The sequence below is a fragment of the Euphorbia lathyris genome, chromosome 9 (assembly GCF_963576675.1).
Source record: "Euphorbia lathyris chromosome 9, ddEupLath1.1, whole genome shotgun sequence".
Classification (NCBI taxonomy): Eukaryota; Viridiplantae; Streptophyta; class Magnoliopsida; order Malpighiales; family Euphorbiaceae; genus Euphorbia; species Euphorbia lathyris.
Window position 1 is genome coordinate 19,018,966 of NC_088918.1, and position 18,979 is coordinate 19,037,944.

The following is an 18,979-nucleotide window of genomic DNA, read 5'->3' on the forward strand; positions in this document are numbered from 1 at the left end:
GGCAATAGGTGTTTGCCATATATTCCCATATCTATATTTCTGATGTAAATGTATGTTCAAATTTTACTTAAGAAGATTTACTACAGTATTAATATTTAGTATCGATCATTTATGTTGTACTTCCAGGGATTCACCATTACTATGGGCGATTCCCCCCCACCCCACCCGCCCCTCATCAGTCTCCAACAGATTAAGCTTATTAAGTTTGTATTTAATTCCAAAATCTAACTCGATTAATATATGATAGGGGATAAATTTTTCTAAGTTCGTTCAAAACGATTCGATTTTACTTTTGTAGTCCAAATCTAGCTCAAATTTAAGAAGATTTACAATGATAGGAAAAATTTGGTTCTAACCCACTCAAATGATAACATGAAAATATACGTAAAAAAAATTGAGCGAGTTCGATTAATTAGCAAAAAAAATTACGCACGCAGATGTAAAATTGGCCTTCGCAATGGATAGCGGAGCTATCATGTATTCGTCATTGTGTACTCCCTAATGTTTTCATAATGTTTATCAAAATATATTTCATAATTTTCCATCCTTCTATAACTTGGCAAACAAATATTCAAAAAATGTTTATCATGAACATTTTCAGATTTGTTAAAGCCTAAGCTGGTCGTTAAAGCCTTAGAATAGTTTTTATTATTATCTTTAACATAAAGCACTTAGAGATGTTAAGTTTTTGTAATGCACTACAAGCATATATTACAAGAAAATGGAGTATTAGTGAGAAAAATTGGATTTCTTGGATGAGATTGTTGCTTATACACTGATTTAACACTTTTGGAAATTTTGAGTAAACTTTGGGAACTGTCTTGACCTTGGATCCTACATTGCCTATTTGCTTTAGTTCACTAAAGCAGTTGTTTGTCTTGAATATCAAATTGGGTAGATCCTTATAGCCATACAGTGCATTGACTGGTTTTCTATCAGGCACTAATTACAAGACACTGCACTGTTGAATGTTCAGATGTCTGATGCTTTATAGAGAGCAAATGATACTACAGTAAAAAATACAAATTTTTATTAGAAAATTGATTTTATTTCTTTAATGGAATCTACCTTGTTTTTGCCTATTTTGTGGGTTCAAATCAATTCAATAATGAGCTGTAGCCTTATCTTTTATTGGCCATGTTCATTTTTCAAGCATACTTTCCCTATTACTGGCAACCTCCATATTATGCATGTATCAATGTGGTTATTAATGAATGACGAAGCCTGATCTTCTCACTTTATAAGCTTCTTGTCTGCATTTTGCAGGATGTATTCAATCTCCTTCCAAACCTAAATGTCACCGAGTTGATCAAATCTTTCGCAGGTGATGAAAGGCTAAAAAGCTGTTATTTTTAGCTATTTATTTTGCTTTATTACTTGAGTTGTTGATGTATTTCTAATATGTGCAATGGAAACAAATGATATGATGTTGGTTCTCTTTCTCTTCCCTGATCCGAATTGTAATTGCTCTCCGCAATTCGATCAACAACAAGGTGAGTGTAGTATAAATATGTGTTTCATTTTTGTTTGTATATTTAGAATTAGTTATCAACAATCTTTAAGTATATATATAGGCCAATTTTGCGTTGGTATGAAAGAATCGGCCAAGTGAGATTCTTACGTGGTATATTGTGGAGATTATGAGCTGTAAACAAAGTAACTGACTGTAGTAACTAGTACTACTAGGTGGTATGCCAGTTCAAACCTGGACCAGTTCTGTATAGAACATGTCCTGTTCTGTTACATAACTTGTATGCTAGTTCAAAACAGGTTAACATGCTTCTATATCTCTATGTTTGTAATATTTATCTTATATGCTTTATTCTGGAATATGAATATCAGTACTTGACTTTAATATTGCAATTGCATAGATTGGTAATTAGCTTATTAATGGCTATCATTTGAGGTCATTATCTAGGTTTAGTTTCCTTAAGAAAATCCAAGGTATATTTGACTTATAATGGGTGACTCAAAAGTAGGTATGATTTGAGACTTTTCTTGTCTTAAATTCTAACTTTTAGTACTGTGTTATTCTGTTTCATTAGGAAATTCATGCTTTATGTGTGTCATTAATAAAAGTAGGTGCATATTATGCAGCCTGTCCATGTTTTGGATAAATGCTTTCATCATAAGAAAACACTTGGTGTAGGCTAGGGATAAAGGGTCAGATTTTCCCCAAAACTCACATGGTCAATTTGTTCCAGTATTGGTGATGTTGCTATGCTGCTAGATTGTTCCACTTAGTTCTAATCGTAATTTATATAAGTAATTCTTATGCTAGAAATAGAGGGGAATGATATATCAAGTTATTTTTTTATTCATGAAACATATTTACAGCTGGGATTATATCAAGTTGCGTTTCTGGTCCACTACCCTGATCCGAAAGAGCTTGAGGGACAAGAAGCTGAAAAGAAATCAAAACGACTCCATCAACTGCAAACACCATGTTTACCTTGCTCACCACTTAATTGGATTTTAGGGAAATATTATTGAGACATCATATGTAGAAATTTTATGCTACCACAACTCCCTTCGATCCAAATTTTAATTTATTTTATTATTTGTAGTTTTGGTTTAAATAATATCATTAACGAGAGGAAATATCATTACAAACATTTGGAACACTTCAATGAGAAGATTTTTAATCATTTTAAACTTTTTAATGAGATGATTTTTTTTATCATTATAAACATTTTAATGAGAATATTTTAAATCATTACATATATTTTATTGAGAATATTTGCTTATCACTAAAAAATATTTTAGTATGGATAAAATTATTATCATTGTAAGTTAATAACGAGGATAACAATTTATTCTCGTTAATATTTTTAGTAAAGGACCCTAGTAATAAAAAATATTTTAGTGAGGATATTTGGGCTTTTAGTGAGAATATCTCCTCTCTTTAAAAGCCATTTTTTTTTGTAGTGATAAGAGATGAGTTTTTTTATGGAAGAAATGTTCAATTTAACAAGAGATTTGTAAACGTTTTTTATGGTTGGAACGAGGTATTTGATTGTGTTTTTAGGGTTAATTTTTTTTATTCTCAATGATCGAATTTATATATATCTACAGTACCTAGTTAAGAAGAAAAGACATCTAATTGGAGTTTTGGAGCTAATGCAAAGGAGAACGATGGAAGAAAATGTAACTAATAAAATCATAGTCTATTGGAGGCTTTATATATTAAAGAAAAAGTTCATGAATGGTTGACTTACCTTAGGAGTAGGACTCTAAAATCCTTTAAATTTCAATTTGATATACATCTCCTAACTAGTCACATATTAAATCGAGATATTTGTTATTTATTCATTTATTTAGTTTTATTTTTTCTTATTTTCTATTTTTCTTAACTATGGATTATTTCCATATATATATATAATCTTTTTTCTAAATATATTTTTTACTCTTATGTTTCTTCTCTAAATTATATATATGAAAGCCTATAAACCATTAAGGTCGAATTAATAGTCTAAGATTTTTTACTCTCATTTATGGGAAATCCCAAAAATATAAGTAGAGATCAATTGATATCATTCATACGGGAAATTATACAGGGGTTCAGGACTCCCAACTCACTACAAGGACCTCCCACACATTAATTGACACATGTACCGTAATTCCACATGACTAATTAAAAATTTTAGTTTAATTCATTTACAGGAACGATCATCTAAAGAAAATATCCATGGGTTGCAATCTCCATTGTCGCCGTTCTCTGTCTACCATTCGTCTCCGCTGTCTATCTCCGGTGCCATCATTCTCTGACTACCGGTCGTTACCGCTCTTAACTCTACTTCCGGTCACTGGTCGTCGGTAGCTGGTTTGTACTTTATCCATCGGTTTCAATCATTGCCGTTGTTCTCTGTCTACTGGTCGTCTCCGCTGTCTATCTCCAATACCGCCATCTTCTGTCTACCGGTCGTCACTGCCCTCTAACTCTACTTCCTGTAAATTACTGCATCCCAATGGATTTTAATTCGTGAAACTCTAAAGAAAAACCAAAAGAAAGCACCTCTAAGGATTTCTTTAGAAATGTTTTTCCGTGCTTTAGCAAGTCCTACAAAATGATGCAAGCAGAGATAGATAAATTTCAGAACTTCTACGGAATTGCTAAAATTCCACTTTAAAAATTGAATTTCCCCTAATTTCCACTAATAGTGCACCATATAATATCCCCTAATTTGTATTCAATATTCCTATGCAATGCTGGTTAATTAGTTTGCGGCTCAACCTTCTTTCGAGTCAACATCATCTTCATCGTTTCCTCAGGCCTTTACTGCTTCCAGGTTTAACTTGACCCTATAGCTTTTAGTTATATGGTTTGGGTTGGAATTAACGATTGCAGCAAATAGACTGAAGCGGAACAGTGCTAAACCGAGGGACGGAGAGGAGAACAGTGTTGAACGGCGACGGAAGAACTCGACGGGGACAGATTTGGTGGAGAACAGAAACGTATTTAGGGATTTTTCCCAATTTGGGATTTCATGAATTAATTAAATTAGATTTTTTGTACAATTGACAGCTAGATTAATTAAATACAGATGTTGATAAATGAATGGAAGGTCTCTATATTAGGTGGAAGACCTAGACCCTTATATAATTTCCCCATTCATACACATATAATTAACCTTCTACACCACCCTCACCAATTAGAGCCTTCCACCTCACTCTTAGCAATTAGTAAGAGTTTTCTAATTAAAACAACATTTTAGAACTTGAATTATGGTTGTAAATTATGGTTTCCATGCAACTTCCATCATCCATATAATTTTCACCTTTGAGGCTGTAAATTACTCTTCATTCAATATTACAAGAGTTGGATTTTTTAGAGACAGAATCAGAGAAATTATTGCGTATATTACTTTAGTATTGGAGTGTTTATGAGGAGAACACCTTTTCCATATTGTAACAAGTACTTCGAGGAAGATCCAAAAACATCAATCGCCAGTCTCAAAGAATTTCAATCGTCATCTTCAAGGAATGTCAAACGCCACTCTCAAGGAACCATCAACCATCTCCTTAAGGTTTTAATCTTAAGATTAAAACTTCATCAGTGAATTCGTTAGGCTTTTTAAGATCGATCATCTCTTAAAAAAAAAAAATTAATGTTTAGTTGAGGCTACAATAAAACTTAATAACGAAGGTGTATAAAATTTGAGAGATTACTTATTTAGATTAATTTTGATGCTCGAAAATTCTCAAATTAGTTAAGAGATTTTGAGTTTAATTTAATGTATTTAGCAGACTTTAACCTAAAAAATCTTTGGATCATTCAGTTAAAAATAAAATAGATTTTAAAATGTTAAAATTTTGTTTTGTAGTAAAAATATAAATGGATAAAGTTATCTAGGCTACAATGATACCTATTTTGGTCTATGTTAGGGTTAAAAAAATGAGCAGTTGAATAAGGATGATTCACGACATTTCAAGATGCATAAACGCTATCGTGTCGTCTACTTTGGATTTACCCGATGCATCAACATCATCGTGCCATCTACTTTGAATTTACATAATGCATCAACACTTTCGTATCATTTCTTTTTGGTAGGAAAACACTTTTGTAACACTTTTGTATCATCTACTTTGGATTTATTTATTTATTTTTAACAGGTACTTCAGACTTACTGAAAAGTCATTTTTATAAGTTTAATTTAATACATTTATCATACTTTAACATAAATTTTTTTTGGATAATTTCAGTTAAAAAGAAAATAAATTTAGAAAATAAATTGTAAGATGTTAAAATTATGTTTTCTAATAAAAATATAAATGGATAAAGTATAAATTTATTTAGAGTAAAATGATATCTATTTTGGTTTATATCAGGGTAAAAAAAATGAATAGTTGAACAAGGGTGATTCATGACAGATCGAGATGCATCAACACCGTTGTGCGATCTATTTTGCATTTACCTGATGCATCAATAACATCATGTCATTTACTTTAGATTTACTTGACGCATTAACACCTTCATGTCATCTACTTTGGATTTACTTGACGTATCAACACCATCGTGTCATCTACTTTGGATTTACCTGACGCATTAACACCTTCGTGTCATCTGCTTTAGATTTACTTTTTTTAATTGTAGATGCAAAAACATCATCATGCGATCTACTTTGGATTTACCTAACGAATCAACCCCATCGTGCCATCTACTTTGGATTTACTTCTTTTTTTTTAAATTGTAGATGCATCAACACCATTATGCGATCTACTTTGGATTTACCTGATGCATCAACACCATCATGCCATTTACTTTGGATTTACCCGACGCATTAATACCTTCGTGTCATCTACTTTGATTTTTTTTTAATTGTAGATGTATCAACATCATCATGCAATCTATTTTGGATTTACTTGATGCATCAATACCATCATGTCATCTACTTTGGATTTACGTGACGCATTAACAACTTCATATTATCTACTTTGAATTTATTTATTTTTTAATTGTAGACGCATCAACACTATCGTGCAATATACTTTATGCATCAACACTATTGTGCCATTTACTTTGGATTTACCTGGCGCATTAATATCTCTGTGTCATCTATTCTGGATTTGCTTCTTTCTTTTTAATTGTAGATGCATCAACAACATCCTGCCATTTACTTTGGATTTACCTGACGCACTAACATCTTCGTGTCATCTACTTTGGATTTGTTTTTTTTTTTAATTATAGATGCATTAGATTTACTTGATACATCAACACTATCGTGCCATTTATTTTGAATTTATGTGACACATTAACACTATAGGGGGCAAAGTCACCTGGTGTCAGATCTCTGTCAACCCCTACGGACACTTTAGGCTCACGAGATGGCCTATAGTGTGGGTCCTTTATAAAGTGAGGTTTAAGCATGGGAATCTCCTTTGGGATGGAATATGAACGAATTGATGGGATACTTAATGTTCAAAGGGGTCGATTGACCCCTTCGATAGGAATTGGCTGGCCGAGACTCGGGAAATCTCGGCATCCCACGGGGCTTTGTCCTGGCTCGTGACAAGTTGTAAAGATAATAATTTTTTAGTGTTAGATAAATTTTGATGGATAAAAACAAAATATAGAAAAGAAAATAATTACTACAGTCAAAAATAATAATTGACCTTGACCTTCATAGCTTTGTTCCGTACGCTTTTTTCCTTCCTTTTGTGTTTGGTAGTTTTGTGTTCTCTCTTTTTCTGGTTCTGTTTGTTAAATTCATCAGATTCCATTTGCTTACAAACACAAAGAATCTCTTTTTAGATCCAACTTCCACATTTTTTAATTTCCCTTTTATCTCTTCTCTGTTAAATTAGGGTTCTTTTTTCTTTTTCATCTCTCAATTCCCCTTCAAATTCCCCTTCATCGCACTCTCTTCTCACTCAATCTGTTCCATCTTTTGTTTTTCTTGTCCGTAGTTTCGATTTGGCTCGAAAGTGTTAATTTATCCTTGAGAGGACCGGATCAAAGGTTGAACTTTCGGCTGATTGTAGTGGGGTTTTCGTCACTCTTTTGATTTGTTGACTTTTGTGTTTGAATTGCTGATAGGAAAAAGCTGAGATTGGCGGGATTTGCGTCTATTTGTGTTGCATGTGAGGAATTCTCCAATTTGGGGCTCAATTTCTGTGCTTTTGGTGAATGCTGATAAGGAGATTGATCAGGATTGGGGTTTGATGAGTTTGAGATTTTTAGGGTTTGGTTATTATTTGGTGGCTCTGCATGTGTAAGAAGTAAGGGGTCCTCTGCTAAACTGTGGAGGATCCCTATTAATTGTTTTACCTGCCTAATTAGTACTAATTTTCAAGAGGCTGGAAAGGGTAGATATGCAATTAGTTGATTTTGGCAAGTTGAAGAGTTTATTGAATTTGTATTGATTATTGATTATATAGTTTGTAAATTATTTTTGGGACGGAAATGTTCGGTTCTGGTCCAGATACTCGTCATGAGAATACTGGTGTAGTTCCTATGCGCTTTATGTGGCCATATGGAGGAAGGAGTGTATTTCTCAGTGGCTCTTTCACAGGGTGAGCTACTAATTTGATCAAATTTGCTTTTAGAAATTTTTACTAGTAATGTATGAACAATTGGTTTGCAGTTTTTACTTTTAATTATGTGGATTGGATCTATGATGGTTGTTTAAGCTTTGAATGGAATTGTATTCTTGATAGGTGGTCTGAACACATACCCATGTCCCCAGTGGAGGGTTGCCCCACTGTTTTTCAAGTTATTTGGAGCTTAGCACCAGGATATCACCAGGTTCGTCAACTGCTATGATTAGCTTACATCGTACCCGAATTAAATCAACTTGCCCTTTACTAACTGTTATTGATATAGTGAATCGCATTATAACTCATATATATTTGAAAGTTTCCATTGCACATGAGTTTCTGAATTAGTTGTGATATGCGTGTTCTGGCAATATGGGGTGGGGCTCTAAGTTTGTTGCGGTATCACGTTTTATCAATGACGCTTCGTGAATCCTACAATGCATAGGAAGAGTAGAGAAAGAATCATTTGAATTTGTGCTCTATGTGTTGGAGACCCAAAAAAGGGTCCTGTGTCCTGGAGTTAAATGAGAGGAAAGAAAAAATATGTATTAGCTAGCGGTGGACACCATCTTTTATCATGTGACTTATTACGTACACGAACCAAACTGAAGTGTAAATTTATTACACAAAGGAACGAAATGATTGGAAACTTAAGATTTCTGAAATTAGTTTTCTTTATACATTGTATTCTTGCACCAGAAGTCCGTTATGTATTCCATCATGGTCTTAGGGGTCATGTCCAGTACTAGGAAGCTCAAGTTTTCGTATTTATAGAGTTATCAATACATGTGAATCAGCATATAGTTGTAAGTGGCCTATTCACAATTTGACATTAAATACACATCATTGCTGTGTATTCGTGATAAAGTTGTTGTGAGTCTTTAAAATTTAATTAATCCTATTGATCTACTGCTTAGATCCGAGAGGTGTTTTTATTAAAGATGAATTCTTGGTTTTACGTCATAATTGTTCTCCCAATTTTCTATTTTTTAGTTTTTAACATAAATAGTGAACTTATGTTTCCGAAAGTTCCACATTCCTGTGCTCCCAATTTTTTTTATCCATGTTCAGTGCTTGTTGAAGACAGAATGTTAAAGAGATGATATTGCTATTATAGGCTTTTTTTTTCAGCTCCTAGATCGCTAATTGACATCTTTTGCATAAAATAGATGGGAATTTTCTTTCTTTCCTTTGTCAGCTTATTGATATCTTTTGCATCGAAGAGATAGTTATATCTGACATTGGATTTCGGTGTCCTATTTACATGCAGTATAAGTTTTTTGTTGATGGAGAATGGAGGCATGATGAGCACCAGCCCTCCGTAAGTGGGAGTTATGGGGTAGTAAATACTCTTTACTTACCTAGGGAACCGGTTATAGTTCCACCTCTGCTTAGTCCTCTGGCTACTGGACCTATGGAGGTAGATGATATCTTTTCACGACCGGTAAGAGTGGTTCAGTATGTAGCTAGTCATCAGGCCCCATCATCCTGTTATCCTGATTTCTGTTTATCTATGTTAAATTTTTTTAATATTGTTCGTTTCTCATCCCCATGACAAGCATTTAGGTAGCTATTTATTGTTGGATCTGTTAGTATTTATGTTCTCTCTTCTTGTGTCTTCACTCTACCTATGAATGATTCACCACAACAATGCCTGAAAATCTGTAATATCTCTATGGTTTCTTGGAGGAATGCCAATGTAAAAGGAAATAGGAGGGGGCTTAAAGAAGCAAGGAAATGGAAATTCCAACTAAATAAGTATCTTGAATGATGTTTAATAGCTATTTGCCCGAGCTGTTAATTAAAACTGTTTCTGTTGTATTTAGTTCTCTGTTCCCTCTGCCTAAAAACATGTGTTGGCTCCCTCTTTTTGAGGTCAGAAAAAGGAGAATGGTAAAGGCATTGAGAAAATCTGTCTTAACTGTGCTGATCTTTTGACGGGGGAGAATTTTACAGAAGAAATGATGTTTAGCTGCTGGATTCTTTTGGGGTCATTTATAATATTATCTAAAATTTAGGGAAGGGATGGAGGGGCGGGGGCTGTGTTTTGCAATCATAATTTTTGTATATTTGTATTTCATGTACACTCTTTCCTTGCGTTATTCTGCCATAAATTGGTCATATTATCTTGTGATACTTCTCAGGAAGGAAGCCCGAGGGTAGCACAGGCTGATTTAGAGGTCTCTCGTCAACGAATATCAGCATTCTTGTCCAGTCATACTGCATATGAGCTGCTTCCCGAGTCAGGCAAGGTTTGAAAGCTTTACCTTCTACAGAGCTATCAATTATCTATATGGTCATCAGTTTGAGATCCATTACTTTGATTCTGCATGTTCATCTGTTTTTATTTTGTCAAATTTGTAGGTTATTGCCTTGGATGTTACTTTACCGGTTAAGCAAGCATTCCACATCCTACATGAACAGGTGAATCTTTACATCTCACAGGCATTCATCAGAACACACAACAAAAAATGCCATTGTCCTCATGGAATCAACCTGAAATGCCTTTGAATTTTGTATATGACCGACCTACGTTGTTTGGTTTCTGGAATTACTAATCCTCTAGATCTCTTTCAATTCTTCATATGTGTTCCCAATTTGCTTGGTTCATCTTGGATCAAATTTCCGTTTTTAATTTAATCTACTTTCAGGCTGTCCCTGTTGCTCCTCTCTGGGATTTTTCTAAGGGCCGGTTTGTTGGAGTTCTTAGTGCATTGGACTTCATAATGATTCTTAGAGAGGTACTTGCTACAAATGTAATTTGGTATTATTTAAGAAAAAGTACAGTTTACATTCACAAAGGATTTCTTTATACGCGGGGAATTTGTGGGATTGTCATAATTTACTTGAGAAAGCTAAGACTCCTGCTTTGTTTGTACGGTCTGTTATTCATGGCAGTTTTTCTATTGTTAGAAAAACAATTCTCTCTGAAAAGAGTTTCAATCCAATTGTGTTACATTGCAGTTTCATTGGTCTCATGAGCATTCATTTTCATAGCAACTGAAATGCAGTCGGTAGGATTCTGTGGGCGCTGACATATCAAAATTTTTTTTATCTATGTATTTATTTTTGTAATAGTGTAATATTATATATCTGTTATAAAGTTACTAGAGAATCATCCTTGTCATGACTGTATATGTGAAAGCTGGTCCTTAGGTTCTATCAGTTAGCTTAGCACGACACAGTGGATGTTTGATGTGAAAATTTACATGGTCAGGGAAAAATGGTTGACACTTGATTTACTAAATAAATTCTTGTCGTATTTTCATGCCTTGTTCAGGTCTGAGTATCTAAGCAAAATCTTCTCATATGCATACGTGAACTTGTTGAATTTGCTCTGCAATGTTCGTATAGTATATTAAGCTTGATTCATGCATATAATATCTATTCTTTTAGTAATACAGTCTGTAAGTTTATGTTTGCATTTCTGGAGATGTTTAACATTTTTAATGCCATGGAATTCAGCTGGGAAATCATGGTTCCAATTTGACAGAGGAGGAATTAGAATCGCATACTATATCAGCTTGGAAGGAAGGAAAATTGCATCTTAAAAGGCAAATTGATGGAAATGGAAAAGCACTTGCAAGACGTCTTGTCCAAGTAAGTTCATTTTGAAGATACTCTGACAAAATGAATTCCTCCAAACAAAGTTTCTAATGTGATTCTCATCCACAGATATTTGCGTATAAAGAAAATTTAGAATGGCTTCTCATGTAGAGTTTCCAAGATATTATTATTTTTATGCTATAAAATTTTCAGAATTCCTTAAGCTCTTTAACTGGTTGTCATGCTCTTTCCTAAATAACTGAGATAGCCGGTTTCAATAATTATTGACCTTCTCAATTGAATAGCTTTAGAGAATAGATCGTAACCGGCATGCATTCAAAACAAATTTTTGCTAAGAGAAGTTGCCTGATTCCAAGGCTTCTTTGGCCTTAATCTTTACTTTCTGTCATTTGTTGTGATCTCTTCTATCCCTAGATTGTTATGAACGACTCCTGCTGTGATATGCAGGCTGGCCCGTATGATTCCTTGAAAGATGTTGCTTTGAAAATTTTGCAAAACAGCATATCAATGATTCCCGTTGTTCATTCTTCTACACATGATGGTGCATTTCCACAGTTACTACATCTTGCTTCACTGTCTGGAATTCTCAAGTGTAAGCCTTCTTGGTCTTTTGCTTGGCGATTACATATGCCGTGTTTGCTAACATATGGACCTAAATTGCAGGCATATGTAGACAGTTTAGACACTCTGCTAGCTCCTTGCCTATTCTTCAACAACCCATTTGTTCAATTCCCTTGGGGACATGGGTTCCGAAAATTGGGGAATCAAATGTGCGGCCGTTTGCTATGTTGCGACCAAATGCATCTCTTGGGGATGCCCTGTCATTGCTAGTTCAGGGTAATTGGCATTGAAAAGAAATACCGAGACTTTAGACATTTCCTCTCTTTATGTTGCAGGATAAAATTTTCTCTTTTAACATCTCATGTTAAACACACATTTATTGCAGCTGAAGTCAGTTCAATACCAATCGTTGATGATAATGATTCGCTCCTTGACATTTATTCACGAAGGTACGTATCTTCTCTTTTCCACCATTAGGTACTTCTACTGTATCAATAACCAAATTTGACACCTTATATATTTTTGCTTTCTTTTGTTTCGTCATTTGCTTAGTGACATCACTGCTTTAGCCAAAGATAAGGCGTATGCACAGATTCATCTTGACGAAATCAGTATTCATCAGGTAGTTTATATTTACTTTATTTCTTTTCGGGTGAAACTACCTTATTATGCAATTGCAGAGACGTTTAAGCCCCTGGCCTCAAACAACTCAGCCTGCACAAACCTACATATTGATAAGTTCCGGAGATCTGCCTACATGTCTAGGACAGAGAACTCACACTAGTGGTCTTCCTTTTTTTTTTTTTTTTTTTTTTTTTGTCTACCCCGTTAGGCATTGCAACTGGGACAAGATGCGAACTCGCCACACGGACTCTACAGTGGACAAAGATGTCAGATGTGCTTGCGGTCCGATTCTTTGCACAAAGTAATGGAGCGATTAGCGAATCCTGGTACTGTCATACTAGTTCAGTTCTCATTTCATCTAACATGTCTAGCAATGGAGGCGCTTCGTGTTTTTCCTATAATTCACAAATTATTGCTTGTGGCTTGATCTTTGCAGGGGTGAGGAGACTCTTGATCGTGGAGGCTGGAAGCAAACGAGTAGAAGGGATCATCTCATTGAGCGACGTGTTCAGATTCCTGATCGGATAGCCTCAGACAGACCTTTAGCCACGATTTGGTATGGTATCACCGGAGAAGGCGCCTTTGTTTTTTTGTTGTTCTGTTAAAAGTCTCTTCAATTGGAAGGGCCCCATATTTACGAGCCCGGTGCTTTCTTAGGCTAGAAGATAATTCAGAGAGCAAAAAAAAAAAAATTGTAAATTGTGAGAATTCAAAAAATTTCCCCTTTTTTTTATTGTCAATTGTGCTGCTGGAGCAGCTGCCAATGTCTTGTGCTAATTAACAGAAAATGAGGCTTAAAGTGCAGTGAACTGCAAAGTAGCATTCCATACTATTGTCTGGCTGTGCAGTGCTTATAATTTTAACTGCTATATCAAATCTTAAATTTAATTCATGGTCCGGTAATCTCGCAATTCTCCAAATTAGTAAGGGGGTGTTTGTTTATTCGTTTTTCTCCTCCTGTTTGCGTTTTTATATTAGAAATTAGAGTTTTATGTGTTCGCTTATAGACTTTCTGTTTGCCTGCTTTTTGGAAAAGTAACTTTTTCCGTTACCCGTAAACAGCAGGGCCAATGTATGAGGGAACAGGAAGATAATTTACATACATGGTTTAGGTTGCTTTAGGTTAGGTAGCTTTAATCCAGCCTTAGGTAACTTCTGCATCTTTTGAATAATTTATCACCAAAGCAAGGTGAATTAAAACTGAACTTCGACACAGCTCTATTTTCAGCTGAGAAATAAAATGGGGTCCGGCTTTGCAGTCCGTGATCACTGTGGCAGTCTCATTGCAGCAAAAAATGGCTTGGTCCCTGGATATCTAGACCCGCACCATCTCTGTGGGGGATAACTAACAAGATGTTCTCCCTTTCTCTAAATTATACCTTTCCCTTCTCCTAGCTTCTTCAAGTGCCTTTTCCTCACTCTCTACATCAGTATATTCCTCGTTCTCTACTGACCTCATAATCTTCATCTTCACTATCATCACCCCCTTCCTCTACATTACCCCCGTCCACTTTGTACATTTCTATCTTGAACAACATTCCCTTCTACTTCCACATCACCCCATACATTAACTTCTACTTCCACATCATCCCCTACATTAACTTCTACTTCCTCTACTACCCTTACATTTCTTACATCCTTACATTCCACATTAACATCTCTTGCTTCTATTTCCCCTGCATTTCCTACATCCTCACATCCAATATTAACATCTACTCTATCCTCACAATCTACATTACCCTCTTCCCCTACACCTCTTACCCCCTCACCATCAACACTATCATTCACACCATCCATCTCATTATAAGGAAGAGCTAGTATATCATTAACAAGAATAGGCTTATATACCTTATGGGTGCATATATGTGAATGACATTGTTTTTCGGACTAATGCAACATAAAAGCCTCCTAATGATATCATCCCCCATCCAATCCAAACACCCTACCAGACTTCAACAAACTACCGGGTTCTAGACATAGTATTTCACTCACGTTATGGAACTTCAAATTATCATGATATAACTCCGTAAGCTCAATTAAATTTAAAAAGTCAGGATCAAAATTGTCTATGATTACAAACGTCCGTTTGTATAATCTAGATGTGGATCAACCATCTCATTATAAGGAAGAGCTAGTATATCATTAACAAGAATAGGCTTATATACCTTATGGGTGCATATATGTGAATGACATTGTTTTCCGGACTAATGCAACATAAAAGCCTCCTAATGATATCATCCCCCATCCAATCCAAACACCCTACCAGACTTCAACAAACTACCGGGTTCTAGACATAGTATTTCACTCACGTTATGGAACTTCAAATTATCATGATATAACTCCGTAAGCTCAATTAAATTTAAAAAGTCAGGATCAAAATTGTCTATGATTACAAACGTCCGTTTGTATAATCTAGATGTGGATCATTGATCCATCTACCCCCAAAAATGCAAATAAATCTTCACCAATACCATTTTCAAGTTCAGCAACAACACAATATGCTCAAGTTCAGCAACAACACATAACAACAACAACATTCTAAACAATAACTCATAAGCAATAAATCACAAGCAATAACTCATAAGCAATAACAGCAACAACATTCTCATGTTTAAAGGATAATTCATATAATTCCATCAATCAAACAAAGAGGTGAATCCAAACAATAAGAACAAAATTCAGATAAAAAATTCAGAAATTGACGATAAGAACAAAATTTAGGATAAAAAATTCAGAAATTATGATGAGAACAAAATTATTCAGGATAACAATTAAAGAGATTGATGATAACAGATACATTTCGACAACATTCACAAACACATACCCATCAAACAACCCATACCCATATCCATAAAACACGTACAGAAAACCCATACCCATATATCGATATTGCATGCCGTCAATCCAGAAATCAAATTGATAGAAAGAAGAAGTTGAAGACTTACCTTTCTGCGTTCTCCACTCCAAATTGATCTAAATTTCAATCGCGTGTTTCATCTCCACATGCATTCTCCACTCGTCAGAAAGTTAGTGATATTAGGGTTTTGCTCTTCGTTTTTCTCAATCCAGAACAAGAAGAGGAGGAAGATCGTACTTCAATCGAGAGAAAGAAGAAGACGAAGGGTTCTTTTTGTATGGGTTCAGTGAACTGAATGTCGAAATAATGAAATAAGAGACGAAGGGTTTTCAATTTAACCCTTTATATATTAGTTGCCACGTAGGTATATTTTTAAAATGATCTAATTATGAAAATAGGGACGTGGCGTCACACGTGGCACGCCGTTTGTGCCAAATCATACTTCTGTTAGTTTAGGGTATATTTGTAGGGTTGTGGACAGTATAGGGAGATTTTAGTGGGTTTATTTGATACAATGACATATTTGTTTTTCCGAGAAAATATAAGGGCAAATATGTGTATTAACCCGATATAAAATAATAATCAACAACAATTGGTAAAAAAAAATGACAGAAATCGGGTATGGATTGCTAATTTATAATCCCTCCACGGATTATTTTTCCATTTCTTTGTTTTGAATTATATTTTGGGTTAATTACAAATAACTACTCTGTGGTTTGGCCGATTTGCGATGTGGTACCTGTGGTATATTTTTTTGCAAACACCCTGTGGTTGCAAAAATTTACATGTTTTTTTACTTTGCCAAATTTGGCCCATAACGACTTCGAAATGAAAATTTTCAAGAATTAAACTTGTTTGGTATCATATTTCTATGGAACCATATTCTTAATTTTTCAAAATCATCATTTTTGGAGTTTTCTTTCTCTAAACATTATCTTTCTCTCTCATAAAAAATAATACATAAATGACCTTAAACCTAAAAAGTTGAAGAATTAAAGTTGCTTAAAATGTCATTTAGCTCTTGAATTTTTTTATTTCGAAGTCGTTATCGGCCAAATTTGACAAAGTAAAAAAAACATGTAAAATTTTGCAACCATGGGGTTGTGTTTGTAAAAAAAAATACCACAGGTACCACATCGCAAATCGGCCAAACCACAGGGTAGTTATTTGTACTTAACCCTTATATTTTTACTTAGTTCATTTTTTTTTCCGTTTTTGTCGCCTCCTTTATCTCCTTTGCTCTCTAGTCCATGGCCACACGACACAATGGAGACACATTCCTCTCTCCGTCGTTAACTTCTTCAACTCGCTATTTACCCTTCGTCTCTCACAATAAAAATTAGATTATTTTTTTCTTTTACTAATGGTTAGAAACCGAAATAAAAGGTTAACCGACCGAAATAATTGGTTAACCGATCAGTGGTTAAACGAATTTAGCGGACTAGTATGTAGTTAATATTTTTAAGAAACCGATCAAATAATTAACCGACCGAACGGGCACCCCTAATCACATGTATAATCATACTCAAATCGATGGAATTTCTAAATAGTTATACGTTGATTGAATTGAATGTTAAAAAGAACTAATCAAAATTAAATTGCCATTGCCAGAACCCTTAAAACTAATAAATTTGTGTTACCTTTTATTCTCCACCCATCAGAATTTCCTCCTCCAAAGCCCTTCCAAAATCTTGAACTAACTCCCACGAATTTTCTGCTATAATCAAATCCAACGGTTCCGGTAACAAGATGATGAAAAACAGGTTTGTTTCTGCTATACCCTCCTTTCGTTTCTTCCGCAAACAATAGAATTCTGGATTTGGGTAAATGATTTTATTGAGAAAAATTGAAGTTGAGTGAACAATTAACATGTTCAGTGACTAATGGTTCATTTAACGCCTAATAGTACAGGTTATTTTGAATTTCCTAAACGAGTTTGGGGTTTTGAAGGGTCTTATTTTAACTTAAGCTATTTATTTGATTCCACCCAACTGTTTGTAGAAATGCGCCACTGAATCAACGCCCATAACATTTTTGAATTTATTTCCCCCAATTATGCCATTTGATAGCAGCATAGGTAATGTGTGGTAGACCATTGAGGTGATAGCTTTTCAATAATCCGCTTTGTTGCAATAGATCGGAGGCATTTGGTCTTGTTAGTTTGTGGATGAGAATGTTGAACAAATATTGTCATGTTGTTATTCTCCACTCACTCTCCACTCTTTCGTCTCCCGGATCCAGAATTCTTCGACACTCTGGTGATCTACGGGCCTTCAATTCCGGCCAAGGTGAGTGTGGTTGCTGAAGCTCTAGAAATGAATGATCAGCATTGGTACTCTCTCTTTTCCTGTGTCCATTCACTTCTTGTCTATGATGCTTTAGTTTTTATAATCTCCTAACTATGATTTATTTTGCTTCTGCAGGACGGTTCGTGCGGAAGCTGCTAATGATTTGACTGTACAAATTGGGGATTCCGTTTTTCAACTTCATTAGGTGCACTTAATATGTTCTCTTTTGAGTTTTTCAAGCCTTGATATTGTTGTATAACGGTCAACTGTCGATTGTCTTTCTTGAGCTCCCAGAACGTTTTATGTTGAGTTTAGATCATGTTAGCTTTTGGATACACGAATTTACCATTCAATAAGCCAATTGACATGCATCTTAAGACTAATAGAGTGTTCTAAGATGCATGGAGTTCAATGCTTTTCCAGTACCCTTTAAGGAAATTTTGCTTGTATTTAATTTTATGTTGCCGTAGTTTCTTTTGTCTGACTTTGAACTTCTGAGGCATGGAGCCTTTAAGGAAATTTTGTTCATCATTTTTGCGAAGTTCATAAGTTTATTTATAAGACAATCTAAAGGTTTGGTGGTCGAAATATTCTGGCTTGTCCAGAAATAATTAGTGGAAAGGTGGTATTGGCATAGTTGTTAAATCGAGATACGACTCGTGACTCGAAATCCCATTTTGCGAATCAGGACTCGTGAATCGAATCGAATCTATCAAATTCAAAACGCTATAAAAAATAAAATATTAACCATATTTAATTTTAAATATTAGTCACAAAATGCAATTTTTAATATCTAAATAGAAATTATATCAAGTTATAAAAGAAAGTAGAGACAGAACATAGAAAATAGAAAGAATAGAGAGTAGAAGAAAATAATAACAAATAAATAGAAAAGAAGAAGGAAGGTTTTGGAATTTGTAAAGTGAAGAGTCATCTAATTGAAACTAATTGTATTTCATAACTTCTGTATGTTTTTTTGTTTTTGTAAAGTGAATAGTCATCTTCTTCGAAACTTCTTCAGTTGTACGTTTTTTAGTTGTTAAAA

General features: G+C 34.6%; 1 protein-coding gene and 1 long non-coding RNA gene across 5 annotated transcripts; both read left to right on the forward strand.

Moving 5' to 3' along the window:
- Window positions 1-7,172: 7,172 nt before the first annotated feature.
- LOC136205702 (sucrose nonfermenting 4-like protein) lies at window positions 7,173-13,618 on the forward strand. The gene is made up of 14 exons (XM_065996422.1): window positions 7,173-7,459; window positions 7,538-8,013; window positions 8,158-8,245; window positions 9,308-9,481; window positions 10,182-10,289; window positions 10,402-10,461; window positions 10,689-10,778; window positions 11,503-11,637; window positions 12,052-12,196; window positions 12,268-12,441; window positions 12,551-12,614; window positions 12,718-12,787; window positions 12,998-13,115; window positions 13,226-13,618. Exons 2-14 carry the CDS (start codon window positions 7,904-7,906, stop codon window positions 13,315-13,317), a joined length of 1,428 nt encoding a protein of 475 aa, XP_065852494.1. The 5' UTR covers window positions 7,173-7,459; window positions 7,538-7,903; the 3' UTR covers window positions 13,318-13,618.
- Window positions 13,619-17,219: 3,601 nt separating this feature from the next.
- LOC136205704 (uncharacterized) lies at window positions 17,220-18,465 on the forward strand. 4 transcript variants are annotated; one of them, XR_010676056.1, is made up of 3 exons: window positions 17,220-17,409; window positions 17,716-17,978; window positions 18,070-18,465. It is a non-coding gene; the product is annotated as an uncharacterized lncRNA (long non-coding RNA). The 4 variants fall into 4 exon arrangements; XR_010676055.1 differs by having other exon boundaries at window positions 17,719-17,978; XR_010676057.1 differs by having other exon boundaries at window positions 17,221-17,409; window positions 17,783-17,978.
- Window positions 18,466-18,979: the final 514 nt, after the last annotated feature.